Source organism: Rosa chinensis, chromosome 2 (genome assembly GCF_002994745.2).
Source record: "Rosa chinensis cultivar Old Blush chromosome 2, RchiOBHm-V2, whole genome shotgun sequence".
NCBI classification, from domain to species: domain Eukaryota; kingdom Viridiplantae; phylum Streptophyta; class Magnoliopsida; order Rosales; family Rosaceae; genus Rosa; species Rosa chinensis.
This window is the reverse complement of record NC_037089.1, coordinates 21435157-21456141: the sequence shown is the minus strand read 5'-3', so window position 1 is coordinate 21456141 and position 20985 is coordinate 21435157. Positions and strand designations below refer to the sequence as shown.

Genomic DNA, 20985 nt, shown 5'->3' with positions numbered 1-20985 from the left:
CAAATGTCATAAATATACAACAAAATATATGTTACACATAATAATAGCAATAATATATCATGCGTAAATAAATAAATGTAAATAAAATTCGCAGAACATGCTTGAAATTTTACAAAAAATAAACTGTAAAATATATAATCATGATTAAAGATAATTATATAAAACATAAAGAACAAGACATGCTTAAAAATGTCAATATTATCGAACTAAACATGCTCAAAAGTTCATGATAAAAACATACACAATAAAATATAAAGCATGCTCAAATAAATAATTAAATATACCATAATATGAAATTAAATAAATAAAAGAGAACATACTTGGTGTCGAGAAAATAAAACAATCCTAGCGCACGCGCGTGTTGATGCAGGCGTGCATAGCGATGTTTTTGGACATGTGAAAACTTGGCCGCTTCCTCTCTTTTCAGTAGTGGACCTTTTTTTCTCTTTTCTGGCGGCCTATTTTTTTTTTTTTTTTTCCCTCCTTGTTTTTTTTTTTTTTTAAATTTTGGGCCGCAAGGCCTGCTTTTTTTTTTTTCTGTTGTTGTTGGGCTGCAGGGCCTGCCTTCTTTTGTTTTTTTTTTAGTTGGAATTGGGTCAACATCCCAACTGGAAATGGACCCAAAAATGGGTCGAGTGCAGCAAACGGATCTAGGGCCTGAATCTGGGTCGTCGAAGCAGGTTGGTCCGTGACTTGTTCGGCAATTCTGATCGTCGGAGGTCTGGGTACGGCTGCGATTGCTCTTGAGTCGTCGGAATCTCGTTCGTCGTTCTTCGACGAGTCTAGGTAGGAAATACACTGGAGAACATCAGGTCTAGTTCGTAAAAACCTGCTGGTCGGAGTGTGAGGAGCAAGTGCAGGTCGGATCCTCAAAATCTGATGCTGCAGGTAGATCGGATTTGGACGGTGAGTCGTGGTGAGTCGAGAAATCTCACACGGTCAGGGGTTAGTGCCGAAGTCTAGGTCGAGGATGTCTCTGGTTTGGTCGAAGTTCTTCGACGTCAGCAATTGCATTCGGGTCTCGCGGGGCTGGGACCAGTGTTGGAGACGGATCACAGGCGCCATGGAGTGGCTGGGCACGTCGGAGCTGGGCGTGGAACCTGATCGAAATCCCGTTCGGGTCGGGTCAAGCTTGGGTGTCCAGAGGGGAACGCGGGTGTCCAGAGAAGAAATGCAGACCTTTGGGGTTGTTTTTTTGGTTTTTTTTTTCTTCGAAGGGAAGAGAAAAGAAACTAGAAAATTATGAAATTTTTTTTTTGGCTATTTGCTTTGAGCGTGCTGATAACGTGTAAAAATAAATTGAGATTGGAATTGGTCTATTCATTTCATTTCATAGCCCCTTTATATAGGGAGTGAATTACCACGGAAATATCAATTACAATGATGACATTAAATGCTGATTGATCCGTAATCATTGTTGATTGATGGTAATTGCTAATTTCTTGATTTCCTCTCCGTCAATCACTTTGACGAAGACACATAATGTGTTTTTCCTTTAACATTATTAACCTATGTTTGCTTTCCATTCAAGTGTTTATATGAAAAATATAACTATATACCTTTTATATAGAAAAAACAGACCACAAAATAGAAAAAATCAAATATAAACCTCGATCTAGATATTGATTACCAAAGCTTCAATCAGTGGTCTAGTTCATCAAGTGTATTTGTTTAGAGCTTGTAGCATATTAAGAATTTTTTGACAAAAACATGTTTTATTTTCTATGTCACTTAATGAGAATTTATTTATGTAATCAACCTAATCAACAGATTTGGGTGTATATTAAAAAAAATTATAGATGAGTTTAATTTAATAGGTGTAATTAAATTTGGGTGTAAAATAAAATGCCCAACAACTTTTCTTGGCAATAAGAACCAAACGAAAAGAGAGACAAGGTAACAGTAGCCTAACACCTCAGCCACTAAAGACATTAGGGATCAAGTTTAAGATCCAACAATATATGTCACCAGGATAGCTAAAATAAAACAGTTCAATATATACTTCCATGTTTCTTTTTCACATGAATATGTGGATGTGAGGAATTGACTTACCAGCTAATCGTTTCAAGTGTGTGTGTGTGTGCAGATGCCCGATCTATTCATGTCAGATCGTTATAAAAAAACTTTTGTTCTTTAATAAAACAGATTGAAACCTATAAAGTTTTAGTCTCAAAGGTAGTTAGAACTACAGCTAAAGAAGAACATCTAAATTTCTCCATCTTAATTAACGTTCAAACTGGTACTACTAGGATATGAATTTTGAAAAGGAAAACGAAATAGGCAATATATCAATGACGACTGAGCATGACAGGGGAAAACCACAACACTCAGATTTCCATAGATCTGAAATTCTGAATAAGTTTGAGCAAAATGTTGATGAATCTATACATACACAACTAGCTAGCTTATAACTTAGCTAGCTCTAGCTAGTCATCGGAACATCACCGATCTAGATCACCATCCCACCTGACATCGTTAAACACTTTTGAACGGCGTCCGGGCTCTTCGTACAAGTGACACCCTTCGTCGAAGTTCTGCGAATAGCTCACCGCATCATACTGAAATGACACAGCTTTGCTTGATCCATATATGCTTCTGCTTCTGCGCCTATCGCTCACCATTCTCCTGAGAAAGCTTCGCCATCTCCGGCTTCTCTTGTTTTTGCCACAGCTCTCCATGCGAGTGTATCCCATTTCTTCCTGCACCGGGAAGCACGACGGCGACATCATGCACCCCGGAAGGTAAGTCGATCGCCTGGGAGGAAGATCCCCCTCCATTGAGTAGTTTTACCGAACAAGCAAGCTAGTTCTCGGTGTATAGGTTTGCAGCTGTTGCCAGTACTACAGCTTGGGCAATGTGAGTTGGGGGAAGATGATGCTACCTGTATATCTATATGTAGGTACTGATTATATTAAAAGCATGATCAACGTAAAATGTCATCGGTTACCACCGATTTCGTGGGCCTTATACATGTTTTGAGTATGAATATGATGGCACATTGTAGAGACAGACAAAACCTCACATGTCCCAAAAGCATATTCACACCAATTGTCCTAGAATAATAGTTTTGGTGGGTTATTCTAAGCATGGATGTGAGAAGAAGGCTGGGGATTTTTATGTTATCTACCAAAACTTCAAACTTACCATATTTTCTTTCTCTTGACAAACTTGGATATAATTTAGATTTGAAATCTCATCTTAACTTAGAATTTTTATTTTTTGAACGTACTTATAATTTTTTTAAGCAAGAGGAATTTTATTGAAATTAAAAGAAACGAAGAAGAGAACATGTAGAAAGAGGGTTATGATGATAACCCTGTTTTTATAAAAAAAACATAATGGAGCATAACCAAACGGAATAAAAAAGAAATTTAAGAAATTCAATTAGGTGTCATGAGTTAAAAATTGAGCTAAACAGTATGAGGCATATGCCTGATGGGGTGTCAACCCTGCAAACAAACTTGGTGAGGCTTGTTTGTTACCTTAATTCAATTTCTTTTGCTAAATCTTCGAGCGAACTCCTTACAATTATACATTCAAGAATTTATAAGCATATACAAATTCTACCTCAAATTACATTTTGCAACTCTTTTCTCGCTAAACGATCAAGTAGAAATTGGCCGGGAATCCAATTTTACATGATATATAATTAGACAAAGTCTTGCATACGACAGGCTTGTCACGTGGCTAGTACGGATGCCTAACTAAAAATCACAAAACCTTAATTCTTTTATGAAATTATCCACATTTTATATATTAAAGTGAAATACCAAAAACACATCATGCATATACACTAATTGGTCAGCCGTACCACACACATAACACGATTGATGTACGCTAGTTCGGATGTGTGTAGGCTCATTCAACTGATATCATGTTCATTGACATGTCTGCCTTAATGATGAGATCAATCTGAACGAAGGAAAGAGAAAGGAAAAAAAAAAAAAAAAAACCAAGTAAGAAATTAGGCACGTAGTTAGCAATAATTAGCTCGTAGACAAATTGAAAAAGCAACCTGAAGCAAAATGATTAAAAGGAATTGTTGACAGCCATGAAAAGTTGAAAACTTTTCAAGATAAGAAAGAGAGAAATCCACACCCACCACCAAAATTTGTGGGGACTCGGAACTTGTCGTGTTTCTGTAATTTCCAAGAGAAGAGATAAGAATCAGACTATCAGAGGACAACGGCGACAGTGTAGCAGACCCCGAGTTTAGAATCTTATCATTCATTTTTTGTTATGTTAATTTGTTAACATAAGCAAACCAATTGCATCTGCGGGGATAGCTCAGTTGGGAGAGCGTCAGACTGAAGATCTGAAGGTCAGGTGTTCGATCCACCTTCACCGCATTTTATTTTGTTGTATTTCACTAATTTTGAATTATTTATTTATAAACATGGGGCAATATATCAATAAGCTGGAATAGCTCAGTTGGCTAGAGCGTGTGGCTGTTAACCACAAGGTCGGAGGTTCAAGCCCTCCTTCTAGCGTCCTAATATTTTTTCTTCTCTTTTTCAAATGGTTTATGTTTAGACCTCATCAAAAAGCCCACGGCAGTATGAGTGAAGTTCTCATACTTTTATACTATATAAGTCTATATATATATATGAGAAATGTTATTCACACATAGCAAAATACTAGATACACATTCCTTTTTTCATATACCCAATATCAGATTTTATGGGTATGTTAAATTACCAAAAGAGACATGTAAATCAGAAATAAAGAAACATAGTTAGAATATACTATATCCCGCTTTAGAGTTTTCTTCCCCTTTACGCGAATAACGTGAATGAATAAACTTAGAACCCTAGTTAGAAATAGTTAACGACACTGATTGATGAACATCCATAGTTCTAAATGATAATTAGCGTAATGGATACTGATATTGGTGTTTCTCAGCCCTCAATTGAGGTATGACTTCTCTCCTTCTCTATCTTTCATCTACTACGAAATTTAGGTTTTCAATTTCAATTGTTGTTAAATGATGGGAATTTTATCTTCTGCAAAAGTTCCATGATGATCTTTTGGAGCTTGTTCTTGAGGAGGGTGTGCTCTTGTTTGCCCTGAGACTGGTCATCGGTTTCCAGTTTCTAAGGAAATACCTAATATGCTACTTCATGAAGATGAGCTCTGAAAAAAGTCATAGTGACTAGTCTGCCATTGCTTATCTTGTACTTAATAAAAAGTAGGCACTGTGCTATAGCTTTTGGCAATTAGATACTGGAACAGTTTACTTTTTTGGTTTGTGCTAAGAATCTCCATTTGATAGGTTTGTGCTATATGGTTCTTTTAAAGTGAGTGTACGAGTTGTCTGTCATAAAACAGAACAAGTGAGAGATAGTTTATAAGTTCTTAGAAGCCTACAATGTGAAGATTCGAGGCTCTTTTGAGTCTTCTCGATGAAAAAAAAAAAAAACTACAATAATAAGCAGCAGGGTTTAGCAGCATTAGACTATTAGGGTAACCAAGATAGTCAACCGTGAGCTTCAAGTACTGACACAATAATTATGGTGTGTTTTGAGTTTTCAGCTTGTCATAAACTATGTTCTTGCATTCTTAAGAAGATTCAAACTCTTCACTTATTTTAACTTTTGTAAATCCTAGGCTGAAGTCCAGCATGGTGATGCCTCTACTAGATATAAAGGAATTAGAGTAGATTGTTCACGTAATTATACTAATGAGTTCACAACGCATCAGGTAATATTTCATTCAGTTTGATTTAAATTATTAATGGACCTTATTTAGGTTGGATTACAAATTAAATGTGTTGCTTTGTGCAGATTTTTGAAAGTAAGGCTGCATTACTTCAATGGATCCATACAACAGGAAAGAAAAACAATTGTGTGATTGTGATTGAGAGATCTGATTCAGCAAATTGGGGTAATAAGAAGAGGAAACCAAAAATAAGATTTTGTTGTGAGAGAAGTGGCAAATACAGAAAGTTTAAGGGGAAGATCAAGATGGATGGCGAAGATATCCACAAGTTTCAAGTAGATATTAACAAGTCTAATGAACAACGCCCAAGGTTGACTGCAACAAAGAAATGTCAATGTCCATTCTTATTGAAAGCCTTCAACATTGGTGCAGATGAGTGGATACTTGAGGTTGCATGTGGAGTACACAATCATGTTGCCCCATCATATCTTGAAGGTCATTCTTATGCAGGACGGTTAACTAGAGAAGAACAAGACTTGTTGGTAAATATGTCCAAAAGTTTAATCAGACCCAAAGATATACTAGCTGATATTAAGAGCAAAGATCCAAGTAATACATCAACGTTGAGAACAATATACAATGCTAGGCATGTTGCTAGTGTTAGAGCTAGGGCAGGCAGAACTCAGATGCAACAGTTGCTCAAGAACTTGCATGACCATCAGTATATTGAGCATCATAGGAATGTAGATCATGTGGTCACCGACTTATTTTGGTGTCATCCCTTTAGTCTTTAGATACTACGTACATTCCCGCATGTACTTATCATGGATTGCACCTACAAAACAAATAGGTATCGTTTTCTTCTATTCGAGATTGTAGGGATTACATGTACTGAAAAAACTTTCAATGTTGCATATGTTCAAATGTCAAAAGAGACAGAAGATAATTACGCATAGGCATTGAGCAGGCTGAAGACACTTCTGGGTAGTGATTCTATGCCTGGGGTTATTGTCACAGATCGTGAATTAGCACTCATGAAAGCCATTGAACAAGTATTTCCCGATGCTCATCGGATTTTGTGTAAGTGGCATATTAGTAAAAATGTACAGAAAAAATACAAGGGAAGCTTTGCAACAGCAGCCGGGTGGGAAATGTTTATTAGGGATTAAAATAGCTTGGTGGATTCCATCACTGAGGATGATTATTTGAGGAGCCTTGCAACACTTGAATCAAAATATTTTGCATATCCTAAAGAGATAAATTATTTGAAGACCAATTGGCTGAATAAGTATAAGGAAATGTTTGTTGCATCATGGACAAACAAATACATGCATCTTGGTACAAGAACTTCTAATCGGTAATAGTTTTGTATTGTCTTATTCCAATATTTATCTTGATGCCTTTGCTTAATTTACTTAACGATTCATCTTTTGACTAGGGCGGAGAGTGCACATGCAAAGCTTAAGCGAGAGCTTAAGTCTTCACAACTTGACTTTAGTGTATCATGGGATCATATTCACTCTTTATTGTGTTTACATCACATTGAAGTTAAGGCTTCATTTGAAAAGAGTAGATGCTTTGTGCAACACGAGTTCAGGCATGCATACTTGAGGGATTTGATAGGATTTGTGTCCATCTCTGCGTTGAACAAGATCGTGTGTGAAGCGAACAGGTAGCTCAATATTAATTGTCTTTAATTGTGTGATATATTTTATTCATGTTACTGACTATATTAATTTATTTATTACACAGTGCTGAATATATTGGATCAGAAATTGTGATATTCGCAAAACGCATGGGTTGCCTTGTGCACATGAGATAGCTGAATATAAGTGTTGTGATCGTCCCATACCAATATCATCTGTGCACCGCCATTGGAGAAAGTTAGAGATCGGAACAACTGTGGAAGACTCGAAAGTACATGAAAAGGTTCCTGCAAAACCACATTTAGATCGATTAGCAGAGTGGGCTGAAGTACAAGATGAGGAAACAAAACGTTAAATCTTGGTGAAGATCGATGAGTAGATGAATCCAGGTTGTACCTTACTTAGGGAACCAGCTGAAAAGACAAAAACCAAAGGTCGTCCAAATAAAGTAGACACTAGTACACGTCGTTGGGCATCCAGGTTTGAGATTGTAGATGCATTGTTATTGGAGAGCGACAATCATTCTTCAATACCAAGTGTTCCAAAGGTAACAAGAACGTCGCATACAAAGAAAGCAAATGGTCAAGTTGAGAAAACTAAGGTATGATACAAATAAAGTAATGTTTTGTTTGGGTCTGATAATAATTTATTAGTTCTAATATATATACATACATACATACATACTTGTACAGCCAAAAAAGCCAACTTCAAAAGATCCAAGGTTTGAGGTAACTCAAAAGTATACAGGGCAGTTCATCTTTGGTATGAAGCAATATATTACTGGTTCAATGGACGTTGAAGATGATGGTAATTGTGGTTTTAGAGTTGTGGCAGCAGCTTTGGGTTTTGGTAGAAAACATTGGCGTAAAGTGAGAATTGATTTAATAAATGAGTTAAAAGGCAGACTTGATCTTTATGAAGGTCTCTATGGAGGACAATATGAAGTTGAGAAACTTCATCAACAACTCAACCATTCTGCATCTAGTATTGCACCTAAAACAAAATGGATGGATCTTCCAAACACGGGGCATTTAATAGCAACTTGTTATGGAGTAGTGGTTGTGAACTTATCAAATGGTCAATGCTTTATATTTCTCCCACTATGTGAGTACATTGACGGAAAACTAATGGAAGCAGATCTACATGAGATAGGCATTGGATTTGTGAATAGTAATAACTTTGTACAGGTAAAAAGTAGCGTACATTAATTGTGTATATAATTTTTATAGATACAACTTTAGATCACTAATGAAATTTCTTATTACTTTGCAGATATGCTTATTGCCCGGGCACCCACTACCACCAGTTTCACCAAATTAGATTTATCATGCTGATAACACAGCTAAGAGTTTGTACTTGAAATATCAAGATCGTTTCCAGCAATATAACCAGTTGCCGCATCCTGAAAGAGTAGCCAATATATCCTTAGAAATTATGGAACTTGGTGATGATGAAACTACTCAACTTGGTGATGTTAATCTGTCCAGCAAAGACAATATAGTGCATCTTGGTGATGATTGAATTGTTTTGAGATTTACTCAGTTGGATTGTTAGAGACTAATAAATTAGAATTATAACGTCAATATATTTAACAATTGTACTTGTGTAGCTTTTTAATTTTTAGCTTGAACTGAGCACCAATATTTTGCCACCATTTTGTTCTCTTTGTAGAACCATATGAATTGTGTTTGCAATGGTTTTCAATTAACTTACTTTGAGTTATTCTTTTACATATAAACACAATGAGGACACTTCTTGTCAAGGAAAAAAAATCTAGTTGAGGAGAGAATATTTTGTTAAGAAGCGTATGCAAGGAAGAAATATCTCGTTGAGGAGGAAATATTTTGTTGAGGAGCATATTTCTTGTCTAGAGAGAAATCTCATCGAGAAGGAAATATTTTGTTGAAAAGCATATTTCTTGTCTAGAGAGAAATCTAGTCGAGCAGGATCTAACTACGAGATAAATGTTTTTCTCTACAGGCCTCTTTGAATCTATATTTTATTTTTTGAATGCTCAAAATTCTACTTGAGCATCGAAATATAGGCAGGACATCGACTAAGGAAGAACTTGTTCTTATCGAGAATGTAATATATATATATATATATATATATATTTTCAAGTTAAGATGGTACATATAAAAAAAAGAGGATGTGTATTTAATGAATAAGTATTGTGTATTGTGAATAAGGATAGTTTTGGAAGTCTGGGTTGTGTATCTAGCAAAATGTTAAAATAAAAAAGTTAATAGAATGTGTATTAAGTAAGAGATGTGTATCTAGTATTTTGCAATGTGTTAATAAAAATTTCTCTCTCTCTCTCTCTCTCTCTCTCTCTCTATATATATATATATATATATGTGTGTGTATATATATATATATCTATAAGAATATGTGTGTGTGTTTATAAATATATATTCTTATATATATGTGTGTGTGTGTGAAGTTCTCATACTTCTATATAGAATATGTGCATATATATTCTACATATCATGAAGATGGTTGACCAATTTGATTGGATTCGAAAATATGGTGAAATTGGCTAAATTTTTTATCACACTCATAATTTATTATAATAATCTCATACAACGGTCGGTTTTTTCATTTTTATTGAATTGATAGGGGTTACTCTTTGGAGTGTATGATATATAAATATAGGCTTATAAATAGTAACTAAGTTTGATCTCATTGATTGAATTCGAAACGAAAACCAAATTGACTGAATTTTTTACAACCACCATAAAATATTACAATCTCTCCATCGAGCGGTTGGTTTCTCTAAATTCATTTTCTACTTCATGGTTGCTTTAAAATGAACCTCAACAATTTAAATGGCATGTACAAGTCATATAACTTTAGGAGGCAAATTGATATAGGCCAACATATTTGTAATTAAAATTGAAATTTTTATCTTATGTACATGCACATCCATCGATAGGATATTTACAGATGTGATGTGAAAAAATAAACACGTTTCGCTGTCGTCAAGTCATCGGTCAACCAAGAAAACATACAAGTGAAGACGGTTGACCAATTCGATCGGATTCGAAAATATGGTGAAATTGGCTAAATTTTTTACCACACTCATAATTTATTGTAATAATCTTATCAAACGGTCGGTTTTTCCATTTTCTTTGAATTGATAGGGGTTGCTCTTTGGAGTGCATGATATATAAATATAGGTTTATAAGAGTAACTAAGTTTGACCTAGTTGATTGAATTCGAAACGAGAACCAAATAGGCTGAATTTTTTACAACCACCATAAAACATTACAATCTCTCTATCAAGCGGTTGGTTTCTCTAAATTCATTTTCCACTTCATAGTTGCTTTGGAGTGAACCTCAACAATTTAAATGCAACATACAAGTCATACAACTTTAGGAGACAAATTGGTATACGTCAACGTCTTTATAATTAAAATTAAATTTTTTATCTTATGTCCACGCATATCCATAAATGAAATATTTATAAACGTGATGTAGAAAAATAAGCATGTTTCGCGGTTGTTACACCATCGGTCAACCAAAAAGACATAGAAGTGACGATGGTTGACCAATTCGACGAAAATATGATGAAATTGGTTAAATTTTTTACCACACTCATAATTTATTGTAATGATCACATCCAACGGTTAGTTTTTTTATTTTCTTTGAATTGATAAACGTTGCTCTTTGGAGTGAATGATATATAAATATAAGTTTATTAAAAAATTGGTATCTTTAATGATTTATTTGTAAATAAAGCCCGCAAGGCCCGCTTTATATGGACAGACTTGGATCCTTCGATTTACAATAAAGCCCATCCCGGCCCGCCACTATTTAAATATATAGTAAGGCCCTGCCTGGCCCGTTGATGAGGCCTAGTTATGTTTTTGGGTGCCAACTGGCAAGCTTGACAGTACACAGAGAATTAGAGAAGTGACCTCATTATTTCTTTTGTTCGGTTTAATCAAGTTCGAATTTATTGAACAGTATCATGAGACTTTAAAACTAGCCAAACATACGAGTAAAACTATATTTTTGCCCCGCCCACTAAAAGAACTGAAAGAAAACTAAACCAAATCTTAACTTGGGATTGGCTTGGTCAATTCACTCAAATTTGACCATCAAAAATGTCAATGCCTCGCACAATTTTAAAGAGTGTTCGCTAGTCTTTTTATTTTATTTTTTCACTCTCATTCAAATAGGAAGAAAAATTACAAGTAGGGTTACTATACAATGAGTTTACTACTAACTCAAAGTTAGATCAACTGATCCGAACATGCCTTCATGTATCTACTAGCACAAAAACAAGGTAAAAAATCACTAATGACTTTTTGACATTGAGTTTTGATATGTTCAACACTTAACTCACTGATATTTTTTTTTTAAATATTACTTAGCTCACTTATATTTAACGTTATCTTACCCTTAACTGACCATCGTTAAATCTCTCGTTAAAAGTTGTTAAATCGAGAATATATTTGTCTAAACACTAAATAATACACTATGAAATAACAAATATAGCCACCAAACTGACAATAGATCATGAAATGATTAGAACCAATGCCGTTTTAAACATCATAAGATGTGCATGATTCATATGTGTGTAGGTAACTAGAGAATGAAAGAAAAACTCTAGGATTTTTAGCAGAGAGAGCGACGTTGCCTTCTCGTTGGATCTAGCACCAGAGGCTTCTCGTCGGCAGTGGACGTGGTCTACGAGGGAGGTAGAGGAGTGTGGTCATCGCTTGGGTTGAAGAGGAGGTGTTAGGGTATGTTTCAATTCGACAACGAAGGTGGTTAGTTTTGTTTGGGTTCCGGGTTTCTACGGTCTCAAATTGTGGAGGTTTTGGATCGGAGTTGATTATCAGGTGCTGTTGATTGAAAGATAGTACTGGTTCTCAGTTTGTGGGGAAAGCCCTGTGAGGTATGGTCGTGTTGGTGGATTTGGGGTTGAGAGGCTTCGATCAAATTTCTTGCTTTATCTGGGCTTCTGGGTTGAATTGCTCTATATTACAATGGCTTGAGTGTAGCTCTCATATTTGTTTGGCGAGGTAAGCTGTCGGAGTTGAGGACGGTGGTGACAAGCTGACATCAGGGGTGACGAAGGGCTCTTGCCAGCAGATTTGATTGGATTTGGGCCCTTGGATATGGGCTTGGGTCATGTGGGCTCATTAACCCATGGGATCAATTAAGCAGGCTTGATTCTCTATAGGATTGGGCCAGTTTGGAGGATAACTTTGACACCCTCATTCATTACCTAGTGCCTTGCGCTGGCCTGACTTGAGAATTTTGACCTATTTGGGTAGATTAGGCCTTTTTATGGTCTCTAAAAGGCCAGTATAATTCAGATCATGATTTCGGCGAAATTGGTAATTATCTCGAGTTGGACTGGTGTATTTCAAGCGGCTTTGAATGAGGAATTGGCTCCTATTTATTTGTTGGGAAGTAGCTTTCTATCTCGTACCATAATTGCGTGATTGGTGAATGGTTGGCTAGAAGATGATTTTACCTTAGAAGACACGGACTAGTACTTAGATAAGAACTTGATTGTTCTTTGTTTATGAGTTTGCTTATAAAGCGGGCACAAATTGACTTGTAATAAGCTTAGGGCTAGTTTGGGATTGCTGTAACTTTTAAAAAAAACTGTTGCTGCTGTGTTGTGAGAATAATCAGCTGTGAATTTAAACAGTTTCGTGTTTGGTAAATAATATTTTTAAAAGTGCTGTCAGTACATAAAACAACTGCATAGCCTATTTTGATCCACAACAGCTTTTAAAAGCAACCTCTGAGCTGCTTCTAAAATCTGCTGCCAGTGACCTATAATAAAGTTGCTTTTTATTTATTTACCAAACACAATAAAATCTAAAATTTTGAACAAAAGCTGTTTTTTTTTAAAAGCGAAGCAATCCCAAACGAGGCCTTACAGTACTTAGATAGGAACTTCGCTGTTTTTTCTATCTTTTAAGAGTATATAGACTCTGACTTAAATTTTAGACAAAATAAGAACATGTAATTTTATCTTTCCATCCTAGAGAGAGAAGCTTGAGACAACATTGAGAGAACTAGTTCCATGTCCGGCGGCGAGCCCTTTCGCCGTCGTCGGAAGGGCTTTGCGTTGACTCCTTGTGGGTCTGGTGAGGCCGGGCTCCTTGATCGGCGTTTGTACAGATCGGGGGGGGGGGGGGGGGTGGGGGGTGGCTGTTTGTGCAATGAGAGAGAGGGAGACTGCAGCGGCTTTCAGGCTTGGTTCTTCTCCTCGATGGCTATAGCGTCGGACTGGTTTGATGTGGCGGAGTCAGACGTTGTCTTGTGGCGGCGTGTTCGTGGCTGCGCGCTGTGGAGCCGATCAGACAGATCCGATCTGGACTGGATCTGTTGGATCCGATCTCGGCGGGATTTCATTGGCTGGGTGGGTGCTTCGCCATGGATCGACGGAGACGAGGGTGGTTTCATGGCAGGCCGGCGAGTACGGCGGGGCTGCGTAGGGAGCGGTCTAGAAGCGGTGGTTGTGGTGGGATTGGGTCAGGGTTGGATTGCGGCCCGTGGTCTTCCTCTGTCCTAAGTTAAGGGTTGGGCTTGGGCCCCATACTTGGGCCTGGCTTTGGCTAGTTGGTTAATTTATGTTTATTGTTTTATTTTAATTAGTTGTTTTGCTATGTCACGCCTTTGGTGTGTAAAAAGTCCCTGCATATATTTTGTAGGGTTAGTCGGGCTAACTGCCTGTGTATGCACTCAAAGTGCCTTGTCTGCTCTAGGTAGGCGGCGAGCTCCTTGTTTTGTCAAATGGTCGCTACCTCCTAGTGGCAGGATGAGACTAAGTGTCGTCGGATTTATTTTTCGGCGGCAATATAAATGGAAAGCTGTGCTAAAGCAGGTACTTATGCTATGTTGTAATCGGGTTACATATTGAGTTATCTTTCCACAATGTCACTGCTATGTTAAAGCAAATGGAGTAGCAAATTGTGCACTCTTTGCTAGTTGGTGTTTGTTAGAATACAAGTCTCCTGTAGAGATTTCTGATATTATTTCGGAAAATACTCTAGATGCTTATTGTAATAAGGGGTTTAGGCTCAATGTCCCCCCTTGTATTCGATAGTTTCATTAATCAAGGCTTGAGGGCAGCCGCACTAGCCCTTTATTAAAAAAAAAAAAGATTCTGACTTTTTAGTTGGTTATATAATGCAATGAACCTTTATTTCAAAAAAAAATAAAAAATAAAAAAGACGCCGGCTTACTGAAAAAATGTTCGGTAGTCAATCAACCAACAATGTGCTAATCTTGAAGTTCACTAAAAAGATAATTGGGGTCTAGTGAGCTAATTTATTGTGGGGTGCATTTGGAAAGAAATACTCTTACCCCAACTCAAATAACAACCTCACAGTCTGACAATGACTTCAAGTTGGTGAAAATCCTCCTGAGGAACCATTCAAAAGCTTCGGTGGCCAAATTTGTCTCACAGAATACCCCAAAACCGATCATGCCATATCTATGAAAGAGTCCCTTTGTGGCTAAGAAATGAGAACTTTGGATAGGCCTTTCATGGTGATGGTTTTGGTGTCACCATATCGTTGATTATGAAACCTCAACTCTAACACCTAGTGGTAGGAGGACAAGGACAAAACCGGAACACAAGATTAAAGGTTTTGTGTTTATACCACCAAAATCTCTCCCAACCCAACTGAAACTGAACCCAAAACCATGGCACTGGCATTGGCCCTTCGCAGGCTTTCCTCTTCTGTGGACAAGCCCATTCGTCCTCTCTTCAATGCCACGTCTCACTATTACATGGTCCTTATTTCTCATATCTGTTCTGTTCTAGAATTGAATGCATGAAAATTTAATCACTGAACCCCTTTTTTTTTTGTGTGTTACTTTTACAGTCATCTTTGCCCAATGAAGCTGTCTATGAGAAGGAGAAGAACGGTGTCAGTGTAAGTTGTTATATACCGGGTTTTATCAATATTAGTTTGTGGGTTTTGATTATACATGCTAAGACATAGTAAAAGTTGTTTTCTTGCAGTGGCCTAAGCAACTGAATGCTCCATTGGAGGCTGTGGATCCTGAGATTGCTGACATCATTGAGCACGAGAAAGCCAGGCAATGGAAGGTATGATTTTTTTAGTGTATGATCAAAATCAAGACTTTGTTATGATGGATATAGTAATTGTTTGATTCCTAGTGAAAGGATTTGAGGCTTAATTTTTAGTGAAGAATGTGTGCTGTTTTTGAAACCAGTTTAATGTTCTGTTATTTGAGTGCTGAGAAAAACTTGAATAATCTAAGCCATAATTCAGAAAAGTTTTTCTGGTTCATTTTTGCATGATTTCTTGGTGAGAGGTTAATAATGATAAAAGTGTCTTTACAGCATTTATAGGAAATGATGGTGTGTTCTTTAACTTGATCTCTAATTAGAATTCTTTGCTTTTCTTAAAGGGCCTAGAACTGATACCTTCAGAGAACTTCACATCAGTCTCTGTGATGCAAGCAGTTGGGTCAGTCATGACCAACAAATACAGTGAAGGGTATCCTGGGGCAAGATACTATGGAGGAAATGAGTATGTGAAATCTTATCAACCATTTCCGTTTAGGTCTAATGTGAAGAACAATGAAAAAGAGAAAAACTAACAAGTAACTTTGCCTTTTCAGGTTCATTGACATGGCAGAAACCTTGTGCCAGAAACGTGCTTTGGAAGCTTTTCGGTTGGACCCAGCAAAATGGGGAGGTAAATTCTTATGGCATGAGCAGCCTCGGGCTATTTGTTATGATAGTCAAAGTAGCATACATGTGCACCATTCATCTCAACATTCAGCAGCACCATATCTTCATATTCCACCCTAAATTATATAGAAGATGTAGTTGTCAGTATTTGTCTTGCATTGGCATACTAGAAGCACTGCATTATAACAGAATCTAAGCTGTTAATAAAGCATTCACCCCATCAATTATATCTCTGAATTATAGTTTTAGCAATGTCTCTAATATACATATATATTAACAGGGGCTACAACCTTTTCTTTTACATGATTGTCATCTTTCTTTTATCGCAGTCAACGTGCAGCCTTTGTCAGGATCTCCAGCTAATTTTCATGTTTACACTGCATTGTTAAAACCTCATGATAGAATCATGGCTCTTGATCTTCCTCATGGTGGTCATCTTTCTCATGGTTATCAGGTACTTGATATTTCCATTATATGGTTTCTGCTGTGACTAATATCAGTTCATGATCATTTTTCATCTGTTTTATTGGCGACGTGCAGACTGACACCAAAAAGATATCAGCTGTGTCAATCTTTTTTGAGACAATGCCATACAGATTGGATGAGAGCAGTGGTTACATTGACTACGACCAGGTAGTTTGGAGATTTGTAATTAAAATGATTCTTGCATTGTTACATTGTTGTCTTGTGTCGTTTAGTCAACATAATGCTTGTTAAGATGTCATGATGTGTGGATGCTCCTATTGCACAAAAGAGGACTATATGAAGAGCAATAAAAACCAAACATTAACACGTTGCAAATTAAAACCTAGTAGTTCATTAGTAAGAATAGTAAAGATATCTTTTAAATATCCTAAAAAACCAGTTATTTAAGTCAGAATTGTGTTGAATGATTTAAACCACAATACTTTACCAATAGAGGTCTTGCTTGTGATATAGAAACAGCTGGTTTATGTTTTGTTACCTATCTTAATAGAAGCTTCATTTGACATGATTAACAATGACTTGCAGTTGGAGAAAAGTGCCACTCTCTTCAGGCCAAAATTAATAGTTGCTGGTGCTAGTGCTTATGCACGTTTGTATGATTACGCACGCATTCGCAAGGTAAACTCCTTTGGATTGATCTATAGTATTAGTGTCCCACATCCTAACAGCTTAAGATTTTGATCCCAAGTTCTTATTCCTTCAACTGCAACCTCCCAGTTTACTTTGATTTCCATGTTTGGGCTCTCAGTAGTGGTGGAGACAGCCCCAGACATAACAGGCTTAGAGTATAATCATGTTATTTGGCCAAAGTTTACATTTTATGTAATTGGCAGGTATGCGACAAACAAAAAGCTATCCTGTTGGCAGATATGGCACATATCAGTGGGTTGGTTGCAGCTGGTGTCATCCCATCTCCTTTTGAGTATGCAGATGTAGTGACCACCACAACACACAAGTCACTTCGTGGCCCTCGTGGTGCCATGATTTTCTTCAGGAAGGGTCTAAAAGAGACTAACAAACAAGGGAAAGAGGTGAATGTTCAAGATCACAATTCAAAATTTATTTAGACTTTCCTAGTAAACTATAGTGTTACTTATATTTTGGGGATTTCTGTTGTCCCCTATATTGAATATAATTTGAAAAGTTAACTGAATGTTTTAACTGTCCCAAAGGTGTTTTATGACTACGAAGACAAAATCAATCAAGCTGTCTTTCCTGGGCTTCAAGGTGGTCCACACAACCACACCATCACTGGTTTGGCAGTTGCACTGAAACAGGTAGGCATGTGGATTAAGATAAATTCCATCACATTTTTATTTTTGTTTTTATAAGCCAATTCCACTGCCACTGCCACTGCAATGTTTACATTCATTTATGGCAATGAGTGATATGTAGTGGGAATTGTTTGTGTTGACTGTTGAGAATGGTGTTTGTTATGTGAGTTGAGTCTCAACTCTTCCACCCATATGATGCTGGTTGCTAATGGATCATATTTTCGCCTCTTGTGCAATATGCAGGCTACTACTCCAGAGTACAAAGCCTATCAAGAGCAAGTTCTCAGTAATTGCTCAAGATTTGCACAGGTATAAATTTATTCTTCTTAAAACTATATATGTCTTATGAGGGGAGAAAAAAAAGATAGAGAAAACAGTATCAGACATTTCCAGATTTCCTTTGTTCACAGTGAATTCTCAATAACATGTTGTTCTCTGACTAGTACATGTTTCTAAAATTTACTTCCAGCATTCTAATCGGTAAAATTGTCGAAACATGCAGTCATTGAATGAGAAGGGCTATGATCTTGTTTCTGGCGGAACTGAGAACCATTTAGTTTTGGTGAATTTGAAGAACAAGGTAACTGAGACAACTTTTCATTTTTGGAATACTAGAGAAAGAAGTTTCTGGGTTTCTATAATTTGTTGTGTAGTTATAAATGCAAATCTAATAATTGGGTTGGGATGCAATTAAGTACTAATGGTGTAGTGTAGCATATAGTTTTCTCTACCATGAAAAATCTTCTGACACCACCATTTCTTAAAATCTCAGGGCATTGACGGCTCCAGGGTTGAAAAGGTGTTGGAAGCTGTTCACATTGCAGCCAACAAAAACACTGTTCCTGGAGATGTGTCTGCCATGGTTCCTGGTGGCATCAGGATGGGTAAAGGCTTCTCACGATTCTGGTTCTTCTTGTGCTCCTTTTCTGAGCCTGTTAAATTTTCAGTTTTCAGTAGCCTTATCTCGTGGTTCTTCTTGCAACTTCAGGAACTCCGGCTCTTACTTCTAGGGGATTTGTTGAGGAGGATTTCGCTAAAGTTGCAGATTTTTTTGATGCTGCTGTGAAGTTGGCAGTGAAGGTCAAGGGGGAAGCCAAAGGTTACTAGCATCTTTAATATCATAACATAAATTATTTCTCACCGAAGTTTTGTTAACGTACATGTACTGTTTATCATAGTTGGCTGTTGCCACTCCTAGTTCTTGCATCTGCTAACATGGAATACATTTCTTCATTTTCTGCATGCCAGGAACGAAGTTGAAGGACTTCTTGGCAGCACTGCCTGCCCCTCACTTTCAGTCTGAAATTGCAAAGCTCCGCCATGATGTCGAGGAGTATGCCAAGCAATTTCCTACAATTGGATTTGAGAAGGAAACGATGAAGTACAAGAACTGAAAGAAATCATGTTGTGTTAGGTACGGGATCACCTGAATACTCTTCAAGTCATATATATGTATTGCCAGATGAAGCTTTTGAGGTGTTGAACTTTCAGTTAGTTGTTTCTACATTGAAAACTTAAAGAGAAAATTAGATATAAACCCAAAAATTCAACCTTCTATTAGAAAAAACCCATACATACTTTTCTTTTAGTTTACACCCAAATTACATTGATAAACCTTCTATATAGAGTAATTCATAAAAAGAAAAAAAATAAAAAAATAAAAAGAAAACCTTCCATATAAACTATAGGCCTATATATAATCAATATTTTTCCTTATTTTCATGTATATCTAATTTGCCCTTTTACATTCTCTCAAATAATACATGTCTAATGTACCTACTAAATATGTATATGTAGGTAGGGCTTAAATACTAGAAACGTTCAAGCTTAATAGAAATTGACACACAATGATATATACCACAATCATAGGTGTAACATTTTTGTTTATACAATCATAGGTATAATATAATAGAAAACCTAACAAAGAGGTATGATATAGAAAATAATGATAAATTCTAATACAAAGATGTTATACGAAACCCATTAACATTTAGGCTGTAATCGAATGTATAAACCAAAAACTAAGCCTCCTATATGTTAGATACATACTTGAAATCAAATTATCTAGAAAAAACAAAAGTATTCTAATGATCAGGTACCTTTTTAGTACATACCTTACAAATAGAACAACTGTATAATATGTTATTAACCTATGTTTGCTTTCCATTCAAGTGTTTATATGAAAAATATAACATACCTTTTATATAGAAAAAATCAGATATAAACCTCGCTCTAGGTATTGATTACCAGAGCTTCAATCAATGATCTAGTTCATCAAGTGTATTTGTTTAGAGCTTGTAGCATATTAAGAAATTTTTGACAAAAACATATTTTATTTTCTATGTCACTTAATGAGAATTTATTTATGTAATCAACAGATTTGGGTATATATTAAAAAAAAATTATAGATGGGTTTAATCTAATAGGTGTAATCAAATTTGGGTGTAATATAAAATGCCCCAAACTTAAATCCCAAAGAAATTAAACAAATTATCAGCATGGATGAAACAGATACTGTTTTAGGACTAGTGCTGTGTGTAATGGTCTTGAAACAGATCGATACAAACTAAGGACCAATTGCTTTGTACTGCTAGCTCTCTTCGACTAGCTGCTGATGTAGTTATGTGGTATGTGGAACAGGCATGGTGCAGGCATCATCAGAGTTTTCTTGAATGAAGGAGGAGAAGGATCATGTCAAGATGAAGCTCCATCGAGCTATAGTTTATTAAATTTCAGCAAAACCTGATGAATGTATATAAATGTATCAGTTTGAGGATTTACAATGCAATAAACCTGCCTTATTGAAATGGAAAAAAGAAAAGGAAAAGTACTTTCACCATGATTTGATCAGCATGAAACACTCTTATATTATGTCCAATGAGCAAATTTACTGCATGATAACATCAGCTTTACTGCAAAAAATTGTCTTTATCATTATATTCAAATATATATAAGATCCATTTAGTATTTATTGGAGTTTGTAAGCGTCAAGGTTCGAAATTTTCTACTAGTTCAATTTTATGAAAATTTCGAATCTTCAAATTTATGGAAATTTCGATATATTTCGGTCATTATTGGAACCCATATACATGCTTGTTTTAAAGATATTATAGATTCATTCAAATATTGGTGAGGTCAAATTACAGAAATTTAGGTGATTTCGAAGAAATTTAAATACATCAAATTGAGGGATTGTAATATCCATTCATACTACTATTTA

The 20985-nt window shown here is 36.3% G+C and overlaps 2 protein-coding genes and 2 non-coding genes across 4 annotated transcripts; all 4 read left to right on the top strand.

Annotated features, from left to right (window-relative positions):
* Positions 1 to 4276: 4276 nt before the first annotated feature.
* On the top strand, positions 4277 to 4349 carry TRNAF-GAA. Its single transcript has one exon. It is a non-coding gene; the product is annotated as a tRNA-Phe (tRNA).
* A 67-nt stretch (positions 4350 to 4416) lies between these two features.
* Positions 4417 to 4490, top strand: TRNAN-GUU. Its single transcript has one exon. It is a non-coding gene; the product is annotated as a tRNA-Asn (tRNA).
* A 385-nt stretch (positions 4491 to 4875) lies between these two features.
* On the top strand, positions 4876 to 6452 carry LOC112183892. The gene is made up of 3 exons (XM_024322209.1): positions 4876 to 4914; positions 5608 to 5700; positions 5784 to 6452. The coding sequence occupies exons 1-3, from the start codon at positions 4876 to 4878 to the stop codon at positions 6450 to 6452; spliced, it is 801 nt and encodes a 266-aa protein (XP_024177977.1).
* Positions 6453 to 14770: 8318 nt separating this feature from the next.
* On the top strand, positions 14771 to 20687 carry LOC112190380 (serine hydroxymethyltransferase, mitochondrial). Its single transcript, XM_024329815.2, has 16 exons — positions 14771 to 15074; positions 15167 to 15217; positions 15307 to 15393; positions 15720 to 15841; positions 15933 to 16009; positions 16335 to 16459; positions 16546 to 16638; positions 17017 to 17109; positions 17325 to 17522; positions 17664 to 17768; positions 18009 to 18074; positions 18268 to 18345; positions 18538 to 18649; positions 18754 to 18864; positions 19014 to 19179; positions 20406 to 20687. The coding sequence occupies exons 1-15, from the start codon at positions 14985 to 14987 to the stop codon at positions 19157 to 19159; spliced, it is 1554 nt and encodes a 517-aa protein (XP_024185583.1). The 5' UTR covers positions 14771 to 14984; the 3' UTR covers positions 19160 to 19179; positions 20406 to 20687.
* The last annotated feature ends 298 nt before the right edge of the window (positions 20688 to 20985 follow it).